Source organism: Megalobrama amblycephala, linkage group LG2, assembly GCF_018812025.1.
Source record: "Megalobrama amblycephala isolate DHTTF-2021 linkage group LG2, ASM1881202v1, whole genome shotgun sequence".
NCBI classification, from domain to species: domain Eukaryota; kingdom Metazoa; phylum Chordata; class Actinopteri; order Cypriniformes; family Xenocyprididae; genus Megalobrama; species Megalobrama amblycephala.
In genome coordinates, this window is record NC_063045.1 from 531,948 (window position 1) to 552,840 (window position 20,893).

Here is a 20,893-nt window from a genome sequence, read left to right on the forward strand (position 1 = left end):
CGTCTGCCGTCTTCAGTGTCATCTTCCACGAACTCCATCTACAAGCAACAAAGGACAGTATCATTTCCCTATCATCTCATCAAACTCTCTATTTACCATTTACTCACCTGCTCACTGCTGATATCAATAAAACAACCATACTTGCTTTTATATCTGCCTCCGTGCCGTCTGTATTGTAACAACATAAAAAACATTTAAAAGAAATGACTCCGGCTCATTTACAAATAAATTACATTACAAATATAATGTACAACTTTTTGCATTTCATTTTTAACTTACATCACAAAAATAAACTGCACAGAAATTAGGCTGTTTCATTGACAAAGTGACATTTAAATAATGTTTATATCTACACATTTTATGTACTGTATTCTGTTCTTGAGAAAACTGGGGGGGAAAAGCAGCCTTTGAAGTGCGACTTCAAGTGCACCCTCTCCGTTTCCCAGTGGAATGAAGCACCCATCTCAAGAAACTTCGCGGTCTACACTATCCCACAGTTCATTGCGCGCAGGTGACGACAGGAGTTCAGGTGTGAATTCACATAAATGTAAGATATGCCCCGTGTTCACCAATATCTAAATCAAACTGTAATATCCATGATGTCCAAAACGTCAGTTTTTCATAAATACAATATTTGTCTCTCAGATGGAGTGCAGTTGAATAAAATCCTAAAGTACTATACTTTAAATTTAGACTTAAATACAGCTTAAATACAGAGTAAATGTATAAATATTAATGTATTTTCACAACGTTTCATTTAACATAAAAAACAAACAAGGTTAACTTGCTAACGATATAAAACTAACATTACATAGTTTAACCATACATATTTTGGTCCAGTGTCCCGTCGTCGCCGGCAGTGAAGCATGTCAAAACCCAATAAAATCATAAAACTTTAAAATGCACACACAAACATCAACTGTCTCTGACTGTCACACAGCTAGCCATGTAACGACGCTCGGCTCATTGTTGCCATGTCTGGGATTGGGATACTTTTACACTTGTGCTGTGATTACGCTACTTTTGGGATGCTTGCGCAGACTTGGCAACCCTCCACTCCAAAACCCCACCCCTTTCATGCACTTTGAATTGCGCGGCCCCTGAACTGGGACACAGCTAAAAGAACCGGTGCAAAGCAGAGTGGAGGTGGGCCAGGACCATGGAGCAGAAACAGATGCTGGAGGAGAAGCAGGACCAAGAGCCAGAGACCAGCAAGCCGGATGTGAGGAGATCATAAAGCCAGGGATTACCAAGGGGAAGCCTGCTGGACAGAAAGCTTCAGGGCGGAGCACGATGGACAGGAGGTCAAGTCACCTTTATTTATATAGCGCTTTTTACAATGCAGATTGTGTCAAAGCAGCTTTACATTGATAACTGGTATATAATTTTGCTCTTAAAGCAACTGATCTTAAAGAAAATGGTGTCAGTATCCATCTTAAGTAAATTCAAAATTGATTCATTCCGATGTAAGAAACAATAATTATTAATTTAGTTAATTCATCTATATCAGCACTGGAGTAAACAGTGATGTCATCATCCAGCTCAGTTCAGTTCACATACAATGGTGTCAGTGCAGATCAAAACACTGCTGAATATCAAATGTCAAGTCAAATGTCAAGTGTCCCCAACTAAGCAAGCCAAAGGCGACAGCGGCAAGGAACCCAAACTCCAACAGGTGACATCAGGTGTTAAAATGGAGAAAAAAACCTTGGGAGAAACCAGGCTTAGTCGGGGGGCCAGTTCTCCTCTGGCGAACAGTGCTTTGTTGCAATCAGGTTGCTATCATAAGTCTGATAGGATCGCAACAATCAAAGTATTTATTTCAGTTCCATCCAGTTGAGGATCATATTCATCACGCCGGTATGGACGGTCTGTTGAGGAACTGTGGCACTAGCTGTCGTGTCGATGAGGCCTTCACAGTGGATGATCCAGTTGACTCGATCTCTGCTGATACTTCAGGGCTGCGTTGTGGTCGTGTCAAGGCGCAGGTCCTCGATCTCACCTGGATACGGCCGGGATCCGGCTGACTACGGTAAACCTTGGGATAAACAGAAAAACTAATATTAGCGTAGATGCCATTCTTCTTTTGATGCAACGAGTACATCTGGTGTTATAGGAAGTGTTCCCAGTTCCGGCTGACCTAATTTATGCAGCCTAATAATCCTTTAACGGATTTGAAAGTATAAATTGATAATGTGTTATGTGTATGCCAGGTTAAAGAGATGCGTTTTTATCCATCATGAAAAAGTCCCAGCAGAGACTGTACTTCCTTCTCCAGCTGAGGAAGTTCAACCTGCCACAGGAGCTGCTGAAACAGTTCTACTCTGCAGTGTTGACAGAACCGGGCTAATATGGTCACACTTCCTGGTTCTGGTAAGAACTCAACACAGGCAAACATTATACATGTGATTTACTGGCTTTTGACTCAAATTAACCATGTGATGTTTTTCTTTTTATTTTATCTGTTCAAACATCAGTGTGTCTGGTTTGATCTGTCGGTGGATAAACAGCTTCTGCTGGATGTTTGTCGTCTCTGTGTGCGTCAGCAGTTTGAGGCTGAAGTATTTCTTCATTTTCTCTCCTGCTAATAAGAAGATCGCAATCTTCCACTCCACACTAAACATCTTTACACTGAAATAAAGTGAATACATCAACAGTCAAATAGGTCAGAGTCACAGGTCAGAGGTCAAATATGATTGACAGCTCACAGCACTAAATAACTCCAGTAGATTCAGATATCTAGTCCAATATTTCACTCTTCTGCTGTTAGTTTTCATTCAGGCCCAGAATTCATTTGAAAATGTAAGAATGTTGATTTTCGTGATGTTAAAGGATTAGTCCACTTTTAAATTAACTTTTGCTGATAATTTACTCACCCCCATGTCATCCAAGATGTTCATGTCTTTCTTTCTTCAGTCGAAAAGAAATGAAGGTTTTTGAGGAAAACATTCCAGGATTTTTCTCCTTATAGTGGACTTCAATGGGCACCAAACGGTTCAAGGTCCAAATGACAGTTTCAGTGCAGCTTCAAAGGGCTTTAAACGATACCAGACGATGAATAAAGGTCTTAGCTAGCGAAACAATCGGTCGTTTAAAAAAAAAAAAAAAAAGTTTAAGTTTTATAAGCACAAATGCTCGCCTTGCTCTGTTCTGCGATGTGCATTCGTGACGTCACGTAATACGCAATTACGTTGAAAAGGTCACGCTTGACGTAGGAGTCAGAGTTTACAAGATGAACGTGCAAATACTAAGCCTGCGTCTCAATGTGCATACTATACATCTTAAATAGTATGTGACATTAGTAATATTCAATACTATTTAGGGTGGATAGTATGCACACTGGGATGCAGAGTAAGTCAAACGCCATTTACAAAAAAAGGTAAAACAACGATGTCGGACAATTTTGAACTTCAAGGAGATGAGATGGAGTTTTTCACCCTGCCTTAACTTTTTGAACCAGAATACACAGAGGAAGAAATTAGGCAGATGGAAGAGACTGCTGCGGCGACACACACCTCTCAAGCATCGGGCAGACGAAGATCTAACGAGACGTGGTGGTGCACATGTGGCAAATGCCAACCATTGCCAACAGAGGAAGAATCTCAATGCTGCCACGACTGGACCATTTCAATCCCGCCATTAGAATCAGTCGGTTAGTCAGCTGGTGAGACCCTGTTTCCATCTCACTGCATTACCGGACAAAATGGATTTCCACCGTTATGAGAAAGTATCCTGCAGCACAGATGGTTAACATAAAAACAGGAAGTCTACTGGACCTTGGAGTGATAAAAAAAAAAATCTTCAGTGCAAAATGAGATGCCAGTAATTCTGACCAAAGTAAGAGTTCTTGAGGTCAGTCCAATGCACTCAATTCAGCTCCACGTCTGGAAGTTACAGAGCAACAGTGTTTTAGAGGTGTTTTTGTTCTCATGGAGAAGGGTATGACAGTCTGATGGCACTGACAACACAGGATGGAAGAACCATTAGTTGTTTTACCTTTTTTATAAATGGTGTTTGACTTAGTATTTGCACGTTCAACTTGTAAACACTGACTCGGTACTTCCGGCTACGTCAAGCGTGAACTTTTCAATGTAATTGCATCACAGAACAGAGCAAGGCGAGCATTTGTGCTTATAAAACTTAAACTTTTTTATTATTTTTTTAAATGACCAATTGTTTCGCTAGATAAGACCCTTATTCATCATCTGGTATCGTCTGGTATCGTTTAAAGCCCTTTGAAGCTGCCCTGAAACTGTCATTTGGACCTTAAACCGTTTGGTGCCCATTGAAGTCCATTATATGGAGAAAAATCCTGGAATGTTTTCATCAAAAACCTTAATTTCTTTTCGACTGAAGAAAGAAAGACATGGACATTTTGGATGACATGGGGTTGAGTAATTTATCAGCAAAAGTTTATTTAAAAGTGAACTAATCCTTTAAAGGAGACGGATGTGTGAGCGGAAACTAACTGAGGGTGGGGAGGATTCACACGCAACCAGATAAATATCACAGTTCAGTGTGTTTCAGATGAATCTGAGGGTTTTCAGACATTTTAAGAGTTACTATCGTGGGCTTTTCAGTGAACCGATGAAGAAAATGTTCCTCAAGTTAGTTTTGCTCTGTTTGTGGCGTCTGGATGGTGAGTTTTAAATGTGTTTTTATGGCTTCAGTTGTGTCTGTTCTGGTACCATGTGATAAATTACTGGTTAAATTAGTTAGAGAAGATTAACATTCACTGTTAGTGTCAGCGACGGTGGCTGTAGTGAAGCGCATGACTCAGGAAATAACTCAAAGAACAGTCTTTAATCTAATAATCCACAAAATACACAGGAAAATCATGAGGAGAAACACAACCACGTAACGTAGACGACACCGGACGATGAACTGAACAGAACTCAGGCTTTAAATAACAGGGACTGTTAAAGATTTGGTATGCAGAGAGTATTAAGTGCCTTCAGGGTTGCTTTGAATGAACTTTGTGGGACTCACAAAAATATATAAAATATATTCTACCAAACCATGTGTATCAAAGAAATTTAAACAACTTTTAATTAGGAAGAAAATAGCTTATTATAATAACGATGTCTTACCTAAAAGAGACATTCAAAGAGAAATCAAAAGTCAAACTAAGGTAGATAAGGCCTTAATAAAAAAAAATGAGGCTAAAATGTCACAAGGAAATTCTAAACAGGTCTGGGAGGGAATCAGGATGATGATTAATATCCCACATAAGAGTATAGAGAAGAAAATTCGTTCGGACCGCTCTGTCACTGAATCATCTGAAGAGGTTTCTCGCTCAGTGAAACAAACAGACCATATATCAAGAGAACAAATAGCGCTGTTGTTGAGTTCAGAATCAGAATCAGAATGAGCTTTATTCGGGACAGGAGCTGCTGAAACAGTTCTACTCTGCAGTGTTGACAGAACCGGGCTAATATGGTCACACTTCCTGGTTCTGGTAAGAACTCAATACAGGCAAACATTATACATGTGATTTACTGGCTTTTGGGTCGAATGAACCATGTGATGATTTTCTCTTTTATTTGATCTGTTCAAACATCAGTGTGTCTGGTTTGATCTGTTGGTGGATAAACAACTTCTGCTGGATGTTTGTCGTCACTGTGTGCGTCAGCAGTTTGTGGCTGAAGTATTTCTTCATTTTCTCTCCTGCTAATAAGAAGATCACAATCTTCCACTCCACAAAAAACATCTTTACACTGAAATAAAGTGAATCCATCAACAGACACATCCAACCAAGCTGTATTCATGTTACCATAACTCTTGAACCGTTTGTACTATCAAAAAAATTCAAAGTGCTCCTGACAGTAGACAACACACGCTTTACGCCAATATATGGCTTATTATGGTAATTGTATGCTTTTCATCAGCAAATGACAGCAGCTTTCAGGGAGAGCGGGAAGGAAGAATTTGAACAGAGAAATACGGAGCGCGGCAGTTTACAGAGTAAACGAACAAAAAAAAAAAATGGCATCGAAATCAGGGTATACAAGAGAGGAGGGGATTGAGTTTATTTTTGATGACACTTGGGAGGAGGCTAAGTGGGACTCTTCAGACCCAGAGTCTGCATATTCAGACTTTTAGGAGGCGTATGCTGCTGGTGTTGATCCAGACGTGGATGCAAACACTCCAGACATTATGAGGAAAAGGTGCATGTCTATTTACCACCCTAAACAGCACATTTCTGTTGTTGAGAGGATGGTTGCCACTAAAGCCAGGGTATCCTTCAAGCAATACATAAAGTGAGGCATACAACTTTTTGTGATGGCTGATGTCAACGGCTACACCATTGACTTCAAAATCTACACCGGGAAGTCAAAATTTTCATCTGTGAAAGGCCTGTGTTTTGATGTTGTCACATCACTGGTAAACCAAGACTACCTGGGGTCAGGTTACGTGGTTTATTGTGACAATTTCTATACAATCCCTCTCCGCTTTCGACACCTGCAGCAGCTGGGATTTGGTTTTGGATTTGGAACTTACCAAGAAGGAAGAGCTGGTGTTCCTTCCACCAAACAAAATGCCCTAAACAAAAGGTCACCAAGAGGCTCCATTCACTGGATCAGAGATGATGACCTTTTGTTTGTAAAGTGGATGGACATAAGGGAGGTCTCCATGTGTACAACTGTCCACACAGTGTACAGGGGGGAGACTGTGCTGAGGTGGCAGACAACAGAGGAGGGGCAAAAACGGAGGGTCCCTGTTCATTACATGGGGGGAGTTGACACCTCTGACCAGATGCTAGGAACAAAATCAGTGCCATCCATCAGAACAAGCCCAGGACATAGCAAAACTTTCAGGAGCTGCTGGCTGCTCAGCTCACAGGTGTTCCTCTGGATGGCAGCCCCAAATAAAGATGCGATCATCTGCCTGTTCCTGTGAGTGGCATTCAGAACCCTTCGAAGAAGGCCAGCATGGGTCAGCGTACAATGTACAAACCCGATTCCAAAAAAGTTGGGACACTGTACAAATTGTGAATAAAAACAGAATGCAATTAAAGCTGCAAGCAGCGATGAAAGGGCCCTCGCACCCGGGCTCACCTCCACCCGTTGGCTTTAGAAAAATAGCGAACAGTGGGTGAAATGCATGTAAGTGAGTAAATACAGCAGAATCACGGCCAAGTCATTTCAAAGTGCAACACTTCCTGCTTTAAACATAACCAAATATTGCGATATAAATGTGTTCAGGCCAGAAATATTATCAAACGTGTTAAGTTTGGAGTAGATCGGACATCGTATGACTGAGTTACAACAACTTCCTGTTTCGTGGCGTTAATAGCATACATTAGCACTTAGCCAAGTGTTGCATGATTTAACGTGTTTCTAGCATGTTTGGTACTTCATGGCATATTGAAATGTGTTTCTGGGAGTGAATTACAGTGTAAAGCATGCCATTTCCTGTTGCCAGCAGGTGGTGCTATGACTGTAACTGAATATTGTTATGGAGATGTCTTTAGGCCAGGACTCTCATCACACATGTGAAGTTTGGGGCATATCACACATAGTGAGTTAAAACAGCTTCCTCTTTCATGGTGAAACATCAGACTTTGTCAGGCCGCCACGGACCCTTCAGTGAAGAGTCAAGATCTTTGATATTTATCTTAAGGTCTTAAGATTAGACTGACAACATATGATATTGATCTGGTTAAATCTCTATGAGGAGTTAATTACGGTGAAAAACATGTAATTTCCTGTTGTCTGCAGGTGGCGCTATAACTGTAACTGATTATTGTCATGTAGACATGTTCAGGCTAGGACTCTAATAAAACGTGCAGTTTGGGGCAGATCTGACATTATATGCCCGAGTTAGAAGAACTTCCTGTTTCATGGCAAAACACCAAACTTTGTCAGCTCGCCACGGACACGCCCTTCTGTGAAAACTCAAGATCTTTGCAATATAACATCACAAAGGCCTTTAGATTAGGTTGACCAAATATGACATTGATCTGATTAAAGCTCTAGGAGGGGTTCGTTAAAGTACAATGTCTGGAAATGGCAAAAAATGGCAAGTTAATTCAAAATATCTGACTTCCTGTTCGGTTTCAGATTTTGTCCAAGAGACTTTTTTGTACATACTAGGCTGTTAAATGTGTGTACCGAATTTCAAAATCTACGTGAAATGTAGCGAGAGGGGCTGTATGTTAGGTGGCACTATTGAGCCATTTTGCCTCGCCTAATGCTGCGACCCAAATAATAATAAATATAGCTGCAAGCAGCGATGGCGGGCCCAAGCCACCCCGGTGGCTTCTAAGGCTTTGCCCATGTCTACTGGATAGAAATTCTGATGTGTGTCGAGTTTCATACAATTTGAAGCATGCTAAGAGTCTCAAAAGCATCCAAAATGGTTTAAAGTTTGATGCATTGCTAAGGCAACAGTGTTTGAGATATCACAATTCTTTTCAAAGAACTACATCTGCCATGTTTTAACATTATTCTGATGAAGTTTGAAGCAAATCGGGTAAAAATAAGAGGGTGATCTCAAAGCATGCTGAAAGTGACAAATTTTCTGCTGCCAGTTGGTGGCGCTATAACTTTGAATCACAATAGTCACATCCATGTGATCAGCCTTGTACAACGAAGACACAGCCAAAGTTTCATCAAAATCAATGAATGTATGCAGAAGTTATAACACTTTGTTTCCCTTTTCTTGATATAAATTCGTTGCCTGGCCACGGCCAAACCGTTTGAGATATCCAAAATCCGTTTGCAGTTAAACAACTTCAATGTATTAGCACCAAGTTAAAAAAAAGGTTGGTGTAAATTGTATAAACCCTGTTGGAGTAGTAGTATAAAATTCATAGCCTGTTTTTTCAAAAAATTAACATTCAAACCAAAATAGCTGACTTCCTGTTGGTCGGAGCTAATGAATGTAAAATAGAAAATTGTCCGGTTTGATGAGAACAATATGTGTACCGAGTTTGGTGACTGTAGGAAAAACTAACCCCCCCACTTTTGTCAAAAGGTGGCGCTACTGAGCCCCTCCACCACGCCCATTTCTATGGCTTTGTCTATGTCTACTGGTTGACAATATTGATGTGTGTGTCGAGTTTCATGCAATTTGAAGCATGTTAAGAGCCTCAAAAACACTCAAGAATATTATTAAAGTTTGACGCATTGCCATGGCAACAATATTTAAAATATCAAAAATCCTGTCACAGGTCTACATTTGCTGTCTATTGACATTACACTGATGAAGTTTGAAGCAAATCAGGTAAAAATAACAGAGTGAACTCAATGCATTTTGAAAGTGACACACTTCTTGCTGCCAGTTGGTGGCGCTATAACTTTGACTCACAATAGTCACATCCATGTGATCAGGCTCCTACAACGAACACACAGCTGAAGTTTCATAAACATCGATCAATGTATGCAGACATTATAACACATTTCCTGTTCCCCTTTTCTTGCCATAAATTCGTTGCCTCGCCATGGCCAAACCGTTCGAGATATCAAAAATCCACTGGCAATACAGCATCATCAATGTCTTGCCTTCATGGTGACCGAATTTGGTGGTGATTGGATTAATCGCCTAGGAAGAGTATATCAAATTCCAGAGCATGCGTTTTTCAAACAACCCGTAATAGCCGACTTCCTGTTGGCGTGGCGTTTAACTTAGAGCATGAAAGTTGTTCGGCCCAATGAGGTCTATATGTGTACCGAGTTTCATACTAATATGTGCAAGTGTGTTTAATATACGGACCAAGTTTTCGGACTTTGTTCAAGGGGGCGCTGTCGAGCCCCCCTACCACGCCCGGTTACCAGCTTCTGCCCAGCCTTGATGGCCACGGATTCCAATGTGTGTGCAAATTTTCAAGAGTTTTTGAGCATGTTAAGGTCCCCAAAAATCCCCGGAAGACGGAAAAAAAAATCCTTAGGGGATCAAGAGGGCTCTTCGCCATTACATTGGCTTGGGCCCTAATAATAAACAGAGCAATTCCAATAGGGTCCTCACACCATCGGTGCTCAGGCCCTAACGATGTGGAAGTTTCAACTTTAAATATTTTATTCAGAACAAAACATAGATGACATATCAAATATTTAAACTGAGAAAATGTATAATTTTAAGGGAAAAATAAGTTGATTTTAAATTTCATGGCAACAACACGTCTCAAAAAAGTTGGGACAAGGCCATGTTTACCACTGTGTGGCATCCTCTCTTCTTTTTATAACAGTCTGCAAACGTCTGGGGACTGAGGAGACAAGTTGCTGAAGTTTAGGAATAGGAATGTTGTCCCATTCTTGTCTAATACAGGCTTCTAGTTGCTCAACTGTCTTAGGTCTTCTTTGTCGCATCTTCCTCTTTATGATGCGCCAAATGTTTTCTATGGGTGAAAGATCTGGACTGCAGGCTGGCCATTTCAGTACCCGGATCCTTCTTCTACGCAGCCATGATGTTGTAATTGATGCAGTATGTGGTCTGGCATTGTCATGTTGGAAAATGCAAGGTCTTCCCTGAAAGAGACAACGTCTGGATGGGGGCATATGTTGTTCTAGAAATTGGATATACCTTTCAGCATTGATGGTGCCTTTCCAGATGTGTAAGCTGCCCATGCCACACGCACTCATGCAACCCCATACCATCAGAGATGCAGGCTTCTGAACTGAGCGCTGATAACAACAAGTCCTTGTCCTCTTTAGTCTGGATGACATGGCGTCCCAGTTTTCCAAAAAGAACTTCAAATTTTGATTCGTCTGACCACAGAACAGTTTTCCACTTTGCCACAGTCCATTTTAAATGAGCCTTGGCCCAGAGAAAACGCCTGCGCTTCTGGATCATGCTTAAATATGGCTTCTTTTTTGACCTATAGAGTTTTAGCCGGCAACGGATTGTGTTCACCGACAATGTTTTCTGGAAGTATTCCTGAGCCCATGTTGTGATTTCCATTACAGTAGCATTCCTGTATGTGATGCAGTGCCGTCTAAGGGCCCGAAGATCACGGGCATCCAGTATGGTTTTCCGGCCTTGACCCTTACGCACAGAGATTGTTCCAGATTCTCTGAATCTTTGGATGATATTATGCACTGTAGATGATGATAACTTCAAACTCTTTGCAATTTTTCTCTGAGAAACTCCTTTCTGATATTGCTCCACTATTTTTTGCCACAGCATTGGAGAATTGGTTATCCTCTGCCCATCTTGACTTCTGAGAGACACTGCCAATCTTCGAGGCTCTTTTTATACCCAATCATGTTGCCAGTTGACCTAATAAGTTGCAAATTGGTCCTCCAGCTGTTCCTTATATGTACATTTAACTTTTCCGGCCTCTTATTGCTACCTGTCCCAACTTTTTTGGAATGTATAGCTCTCATGAAATCCAAAATGAGCCAATATTTGGCATGACATTTCAAAATGTCTCACTTTCAACATTTGATATGTTATCTATATTCTATTGTGATAAAATATTAGTTTATGAGATTTGTAAATTATTGCATTCATTTTTTATTCACAATTTGTAGTGTCTCAACTTTTTTGGAATTGGGTTTGTAAAAAGAACACCCCATGGAAGTGCCAGGAGTGTGATTTGGGCCTAAGCTTGCAATTAGATAGGAACTGCTTCAGAGAGCACCACATTTGAGTGACTGCATTGAATTATCAAAAGAAGTTTCCTGTGTGAAAACTCTGCAACCAAGTGTCACAAAAAAGACTTGTATATATGTATTATAGTTCATTTTTTAAGTTTGAAGTGTTAGATTCTTTCGTTCATGAGTTTTCAGATTTTTTCTAAATAAAAAGCAGTAAAATTAAGATTATTATTAAGTAAGATTATGATCCACAATTAAATGTAAAGATATTTACAAAAAATAATCAATTGCACAAATGAATAGAATGAGATCCACAAATATATGCTAGGAGTTTCACAAAAATTAACTGAATTCACAAATAAATAAAATGAGTTTTGCTAATAAAAAGTGTGTTTACAAATATGTTTTTATGTCACAAGCACAACTGCCTGCATTTATTTGTGAATCCCCACCTGTACAATTGTGAATCTCTTCTTGCGCATTTGTGGATTCTGAAACAATAGCGTCAAGACCTCAGACAAATCCACAAATAGGTTGACTCCACCCACCGACTACTCAAACCAATCAGATAACGGCCACGTGGCGCTGACCAATCACAGCACACTTTCGCTACAACCAATCACGTTTTGTTTTACAATTGGGGCGGGAACAGGTGCTCCATGGGCGCTTGTTTGAATTGAGCAGAAGTGCTGTTTGCATGATAAAAACACTCAGTTTACAAAATGTAACAGATTTTATTGTGATTGATCATTTAATTTCTTTTGGACATATTTTTGTGGGTTTCATTATATGTCTGAATTATCTGTCTGACAAAAAGGGGGTTCTTATTCTGACGGGTATTATGGTCTGAGTGGGGCTGATCACTGCAGTAATGAACAAGAGAACGTGTCGTGCACATTATTACGATTCATCAGAGTTTTCTTACGGATAGTAAGAAACGACGAGTCATTGGCAGTGAATGAATGTCCCGTTTTACAGTAGCTATAATACCACACTTGCACGTATAATACCAAATATGAGCATGAATGAGCATCAGTGATGTACCAGTGGGCTACGAGCTTGTTTAATTTAAACAACTAAAAAATGTCACAAGGAAATTCTAAACAGGTCTGGGAGGGAATCAGGACGATGATTGATATCCCACATAAGAGTATAGAGAAGAAAATTAGCTCAGATCGCTCTGTCACTGAATCATCTGAAGAGGTTTCTCGTTCAGTGAAACAAACAGACCGTATATCAAGAGAACAAATAGCGCTGTTGTTGAGTTGATTCACTAGTTTGAACTACGCTGCACAGAACCTATAATAATATGATAATTATAAATAAAACAATGTTTGTATAATTCATATATTTGTATAATTCAAATAGTTGTACAAAGTTTTTACTTATGGTCTTATATCTGCATACTGTTGGGTTTCACGTTTCCAAGTAAATACAATACTTTAAAGGTATATTTTAGCTCATTTATTGAAAGTGTTATGCGTCACCACAACCCTCCACTTTTCGGTTTGATAATCCGGCCCTCAAATTAAGCTAATTGAATAGTCCTGCAGTAAACTAATAATGAGCAGTGGGTTCTGGGAAATGGAGTCCAGAAATAACAGTCTACAGAGACAATAATGGACGAGGCTGCCATCTGCTGGTACATAATGGCATCCACAGCTGACAGGTAAAACATAGGGGGCAGCTTCCAGATGCTCCAACACAAAAGAACCGGTGGGAAGCAGAGTGGAGGTGGAGCCAGTGACAGGGAAGTGGGCCAGGACCATGGAGCAGAAACAGATGCAGGAGGAGAAGCAGGACCAAGAGCCAGAGATCAGCCAGCCAGATGTGAGGAGATCATAAAGCCAGGGATTACCAAGGCGAAGCCTGCTGGACAGAAGGTCTTCAGGACGGAGCACGATGGACAGGAGGTCTCCAGGGCAAAGCACAATGGATAAAAGGTCTCCAGGGCGGAGCTGATGAACACCAGAGCCAAATAGATGGGACCAGAAACCCTCAAGGCAGATCAGCAGCAAACCAGGGATACAGACTTGCCTTCCACATTAATGACTGGAGTGGCACAGTTAACTAACGTAGACACAAGGCAGTATTCAGAAGGAAGTACAAGATCTGAACTGACCTTATGAGTAGGCTTGGCATCAGGTTCGTAGGCTGGCGTATGAACAGAGTGCACAGGCTCATTGACAGGAACAGACTAATAGACTAGAACAGTTTCAGACTTAGGCTCAGGATCAGACTCAGGAACAGATCTGCAAACTAGGTCTGGGTCAGGAACAGACTTAGGAACAGGAAAAAGCTCTGAATTGTGCACAGCAGTCTTATTCAAAGCCATTTCGACAAATGTCGACCAAACACACCATATCGCCACTGCCATCTTTGAAAGCACCAAGGAAGGCCAGATGAATTCAGGAACTAGAGAAACGTCAGCAGAAATACTAGATGAGTCAGATCTGTTTGCGCCTGAATAGTCAAATACACGCACAGATAGATGTTAAAATGTGTGGAGTGAATACAGTCGGTTATGGCTTAAGTGGATGTAAACAGGTGGGTAATAACTGGATATGTGTCAGTATATTACATCCATGCATTCAGCAGCCCAATTAAATACCTGTCTGTCATTAATGTTAATCAAACAACAAAAGATGTAATGTTAAATAAACCTACTGTATCTGAAAAAAAGAGTTTAGGCTGTTTAGCTGTTAGCTGTTTAATTTACTAATAAATTTGTAGTTTGCTAATTTGTTTCTTTGTTCTTTTTATATAGCCTATCAAAAATAACTTATAAAATGTATCATATTATGGTCATATTGGTAACTTTGGAAAAACATCTAGCCACAGTGGCTGATGAGCAAAAAAGTTGATTTTGAATTTCTAAGACACTTTTTGTTTAGGGAGCCCATATGCAGAGAGGCATGAATCTTCATGAATAATGCTGTGATTCACACCTGAGGAGATTAAGACCCTGCCCCTAATGAGCCGCATAATGAGCCATTCAGTCAGGAATGTGACTGAGTCAACTAAGAAAGAATGCAATGACAAAAGAAATATATCATTTTTTGTTTGTAGCTTATTTAGAATATAGTGAACTATATAAATGAGAGTCAAAGACAGATTTTGACTATCATTCTCAAATCTGTGAGATAAAACCCTCTGTGAACATGCTGATAACAGGATCATATCAACTATTGTATTAACATTAATATAATGTCCACTCTTAACATGATTTTTGTGATCTCATGCATGCACATATTATTGCACATCATGTGAAGAAAATTTTGTATAGGCCTAATCGATTTTTAATTACAGTACTGGTCAAAAGATTGGACAAAAGATTAAATTTTTTTATGAAAGAACTCTTATGCTCATCAAGCCTGCATTTATTTGATAGTAATAATTAATTTATTTGATAGTAATAATTTGTAATAATAAGTTATATGAGTGTTTTCAGTCAGGGTTGCGCCCTAAGCATAGTACGGAGTCTGCCTTACTGTGAACGACTAATGACCTGTTAATGGCTGCTGATGGCGGATCATTATCCATTCTTGTTTTGCTTGATTTGAGTGCAGCTTTTGACACCATTTCACACAATATTCTCTTGCACCATTTGTCCGCCATTGGTATTACTGGTATTCCTCACGCCTGGTTCACTTCATACCTTTCAAACCGTACACAGTTTGTACAACTAAAAAATTTTCAATCCCAACCTTCTTCTGTTAGCTGTGGTGTCCCCCAAGGTTCTGTCCTAGGTCCCCTATTGTTCCTTATTTACCTTCTCCCACTTGGTAATATTTTCTCCAAATATGGTATTAAATTCCACTGTTATGCTGACGATACACAACTTTATGTATCCACAAACCCTGATTCCACTTTTCCACCTGCCTGTCTTACCAACTGCCTTCACGAAATTAAAGTCTGGTTTTCTGCCAACTTTCTCAAACTCAATGGCAGTAAGACTGAAGTACACCTCATTGGCACTAAATCTATTCTCTCTAGGTCTGGCAGTATTTCTTTATCCATTGATGGTTCTTCTGTTTTCCCTTCCCGACAGAATTCTCTCCCAGCCAACATCCATGATTCAGACTCATTATCTAAATTTAAAGTTAAACTTAAGACTCCTTTATTCAGAACAACTTATCCTTTATCATTACTGTTTGCACTCAAGTCTAGCACTTTGGTTTTTTGTTATTCTTATAGCTGTCATGTTTTGTAATTGCTGCCTTTTACTTAAGTTAATGGCATTTGCTGTTATTTATTATTTTAATATTGTTCTTGTTGCTATTTCTTCTTGTTGTAAGATGACCTTGAGTGATTTGAAAGGCACCTAAAATAAAATGCATTATTATTATTATTATTATTTTAGTGAAACTGGTCCCACTTTATATTAAGTGGCCTTAACTACTATGTACTTACATTTAAATTAATAATTTGATACAATGCACTTATTGTGTACATACATGTTTTTACATTGTACTTATATTTAAACACCTGCATGTAATTACATCTGTAATTATTTTCTGTAATTACATTTATAATTACACTGTTGACCCATCCCTTAACCCTTACCCCTACCCTTAAACCTACCCATACCACCAAAGCTTTCCCTAACCTTACCCGTATCCACCTCAATAGCAGCAAAAGTGTTTTGCAATTCAATATGAACCCAATAAGTACATTGTACTTATTTTTTGATGTAAGTACATAGTAGTTAAGGCCACTTAATATAAAGTGGGACCGTGACACTTTATCAAACCAACATCAAGTGATTTTAAAGCTTTAATCTGTGAAAAACTCTGTTCTTCAGGAGTGTTTGGTAAAGTGAAGACAGTGTTTGTGAAGGAGGGAGATTCAGTCACTCTAAACTCTGATCTTACTGAAATGAAGGATGGTGATGAGATTCAGTGGAGGATTGAAAACACTTTAATAGCTGAAATCAATAAACGGGTCGACAGAATCACTGTATATGATGATGTTCTTGATGGGAAATTCAGAGACAGACTGAAACTGGACAATCAAACTGGATCTCTGACCATCACAAACTTCACAATGAAACACGCTAGAGAATATAAACTACGGACCAACCATAAGAGTGCTGATTTCTATATCGCTGTCTATTGTGAGTTAAATATCTTTTTCACATGTTTTATACTTTAATCAGCACAAATATTCAATTATTATAAACTCAATTTTGCTTCTGTTGTTTAATGATGATATTAATTTTAAATTTAAGTTTCAAACTATTTACTTTCATAAATGAGTGTCTTAATCTGTGTTGAACCTGTTTCTGTTTGTTCTCCATGTGTGTGTTTGATGATTCAGTGTCAGTGAAGGAGGGAGATTCATTCACTCTCGACTCTGGTCTTACTGAAATGAAAAATGATGATGTGATTCGGTGGATGTTTGGATTGTTTGAAAACACTTTAATAGCTGAAATCAATAAACGGGTTGACAGCTTCACTGTAGATGATGATGTTCTTTATTGGAGATTCAGAGACAGACTGAAGCTGGACAATCAAACTGGATCTCTGACCATCACAAACTTCACAATGAAACACACTGGACGTTATAAACTAGAGATCAACAATAAGGGAGTTGAATTCTTTCTCGCTGTCATTGGTGAGTTCAAAAGCATTTTCACCTGTTTTTTAATGATAAAGTTTAAATGAATTCATACACCATTTTGTTTCTTTTTGCTGTTTTATGATATTGTTTATTTCAAATGTAAATTTTAAACTATTTAATTTAATAAACCAGTATAATCTGTTTATCTGTGTTTCAGTGTCAGTGATGGAGGGAGATTCAGTCACTCTAAACTCTGATCTTACTGAAATAAAGAATTATGATTGGATTTGGTGGAGTTTTAGAGATTTTGAACACACTTTAATAGCTAAAATCGATAAACGGGACGACATATTCACTGTACGTGATGATGTTCTTGATGGGAGATTCAGAGACAGACTGAAACTGGACAATCAAACTGGATCTCTGACCATCACAAACACCACAATGAAACATGCTGGACATTATAATTTACAGACCAACACTTTCGGCAGGCGTTTTTATTTTATTTGTCTCGTTGTCTATGGTGAGTTAAATATCGGTTTTAACAGAATTGACAGAGGTTTAGATATTGATGTTTTATTGGAAATGTTTGGTCACCATTAGTGTGATCAGTGTTTCATTTAGTTGGGCAGTTTGACTCTTGGCTTTTTGTGTGAGTTTGTGGTCTTTGTAACAGTGTTTACCAAAACACATACTTTGAGTCATTATAGTTTTTTTATCATCATAAACCAGAGTAGTTTACTAACCTTGTTCCTGAACAAAAGTGGTTATTTGTTATTAAAATATTATATTCACCAAAACTTTCTTGCCACAGTCATATTCTGATTTTTTAAAAATATATTATGAGGAAAAATATTTTGACACACACAGATATCAAGAATCAGCATATGAATCTCAACAATGGTGACATCCTTCATGCCGCAATGCATGCTGGGAGCCACCATAGTATACAACTCATGACTCCCAGCATGCATTGTGACATGAAGGATGTCGCCATTGTTGAGATTCATATGCTGATTCTTAATGTCTGTGTCTAAAGATTTATTAAAATATTTTGCACTTTAAAAGTCAAGATTCAGAATGTCTGATCTGTAGCAAGAAATTATTTCTCAGGAGAACTATTAGTAAACTAGATGAAAAAAGTTTGTCAAGACAAACTTTAAGTTGGCTTGAAAAAGCCGGTCCAGAAAGTTTGAAATAGTTTGAAAAGTTTTCAGTTTGACAGTTTTTAGTTTGAACATTTTCATTTTTATTTGAGTAGTTTTGATAGACAGACAGACAGACAGACAGATAGACAGATAGATAGATCTGCAGTTGCTAAGGTATTCTGGGTGGTTGCTAGGGTGTTGCTATGTGGTTGCTAAGATATTATGGGTGGTTGCTAAGCTGTTAGTAGGCAGTTGCTAGGGTACTCAGGGTGGGTGCTAGGATGTTGCCAGGGTGATTTGTGTTGTTGCTAGGCAGTTGCCATGGTGTTCTGGGTGGTTGCTATGATAGATAGATAGATAGATAGATAGATAGATAGATAGATAGATAGATAGATAGATAGATAGATAGATAGATAGATAATTTATGAGTTTAAACAGAATAGAAATAGTTCATAGAATGTCAGCTTCATTGAGTCTAATGGGCTTCCATAGTTTAAATTTGAATTTTGACAGTTTTGAACAGTCTTGGCTCATCTGAACACTCTGTCAATGAAAGTCAATGGGATTTTTCTGAGTTTTAATAGTCATTTTTAGGAAAACCGTAAGTCAGATCAGTTAGAAAAGATATAGCATACTAAGTCAGAACAGTCTGAAGGTCTGACCCAAGTTTGGAGTTTGTAGAGTTAAAGCTCTAAATTTTAGTCTCAGAAGAAAATAGCATAACAGTAAGTTGGCTTTTTCATAAAGCAATTATTTTGCTTTATGATGATGAAAACTATAATGACTCAATCATTTTGTTTCTGGTTTCTTTGCAACAAAATATGTGTTTTGGTAAACACTGTTACAAAGACCACAAACTCACACAAAAAGGCAAGAGTCAAACTACCCAACTAAAGGAAACACGGATCACCATAATGGTGACCAAACATTTCCAATAAAACACCAACATCTAAACCTCTGTTAATTCTCAGAAAGAACTTCTCCTGGGGTCTTGAGAGATTTATTGTCTTCGTTTATCTTCGGTTGATTTCAGGCTGTGTGGCTTTAAGTCAGTTGTAGTTGAGTTTCATTTTCTGAGAGTTCAAGCATGATCTTGAACCAACATCACACTGTAACATTGATTCAATGCCATTACCATGATTTTTGTTGAAATTTCAACATTTTTTCAACATCAATTGAGGGTGCAAATGTGATATTGATTCAATGAGGTTAAAGTATTTCAATCATTGCTTGATATCTGGGTAATTCTCTTTCACATGAACAGCAGGTTTATATTGAACTTTCTATTAAATAGTTTTAAATGCTCTACTTTTGATCATCTTTGTTCCTCTGGATGTTTCTTGAATCTCTTCATTCATCCTCATTTCTCTTTATTCTCTCATGTTTTCAGCTCGTCTGCCTGTTCCTGTCATCAGCAGTAACTCTTCTCAATGTTCTTCATCATCATCATCATCATCATCATGTTCATTGGTGTGTTCAGTGGTGAATGTGAGTCATGTGACTCTCTCCTGGTACAAAGGAAACAGTTCATTGTCCAGCATCAGTGCATCTGATCTCAGCATCAGTCTCTCTCTACCTCTGGAGGTGGAATATCAGGATAAAAACACCTACAGCTGTGTGCTGAACAATCCCATCAGCCACCAGACTCAACATCTGGACATCACTCAACTCTGTCACACATGTTCAGGTACGGCAGCGCTGATGATATTAGCGTTTATTGACTGAGCTGATCTCACTTTGATGTTTTTATTCCTCAGTCCACTGTTGTGGTCCTACTGAAGCTGTGATCCGATTGGTCCTCTCTGCTCTGGTGGGCGTGGCTACTGTCATTCTTGTGGTTTATCACATCAGATCCAGAAGAGCTGAACGAGATCAAGCACATATTCACACATCAGGTACATGATTGATGATGACTGATTCAGCATATATTAATATTGGTGAGATTGATTAATTTATGGCTTTACATGTTCATCTTTTTCAAGAAGCGCTTAAATCTGAAGCAGAACGCTGAACTTTAAAGATTCTTCAAGTGTGTTTTTGTCATAATAAATACTGATGATTATTTGAGCTTCTCTTTCAGTCTCAGATTTGTAAAAATCTTATTTGTAAGGCTTTATTGTTTATATTTCTCTCAGAGACACACAGATCTCACTTTACTACTACTGCTGTATATTTGTCATGTGTATTTTAGACTGTTGTTGATGATCAAATTAAAATAGCATCTTTTGAATGTGTCTGACGGAGTTGACACAAATTCAGTTCTGAAGTGAATAAATGTACATTTTTAGAAGAAAACATTTTCAGAAAAACCTGTTCCCTTACATGTTCATTAGCTGAGACCTTTGTCTACAAATATATCAGTTTATAATAATGTGTTATTCAATAATAAAAACTAACTTTTAAAACATGACTAACTTTTTTGTCTCTTATCTTGACAATCAGTGAGATATCTATATCTATATCTATACGTCATAAGACTGTGCCGCTCCTGCCTCTGTTGTGATTCAGCTGAACAAAAGTTTGTAATTTTAGGTGTTTTTAAGTATTTAACATCCAGACAATTGTATAATTTTTAAGTCTAAATGTTAAATTGTGAATTTTTATTGAAAGTAACATTTTAATGATTTATGTAAAGTTAATACT

The 20,893-nt window shown here is 38.5% G+C and overlaps 1 protein-coding gene across 1 annotated transcript; it reads left to right on the forward strand.

The window, feature by feature from the left end:
* Positions 1 to 4,539: 4,539 nt before the first annotated feature.
* Positions 4,540 to 20,660, forward strand: LOC125263053. Its single transcript, XM_048181912.1, has 6 exons — positions 4,540 to 4,639; positions 16,345 to 16,656; positions 16,860 to 17,156; positions 17,320 to 17,625; positions 19,641 to 19,937; positions 20,008 to 20,660. The coding sequence occupies exons 1-6, from the start codon at positions 4,588 to 4,590 to the stop codon at positions 20,151 to 20,153; spliced, it is 1,410 nt and encodes a 469-aa protein (XP_048037869.1). The 5' UTR covers positions 4,540 to 4,587; the 3' UTR covers positions 20,154 to 20,660.
* The last annotated feature ends 233 nt before the right edge of the window (positions 20,661 to 20,893 follow it).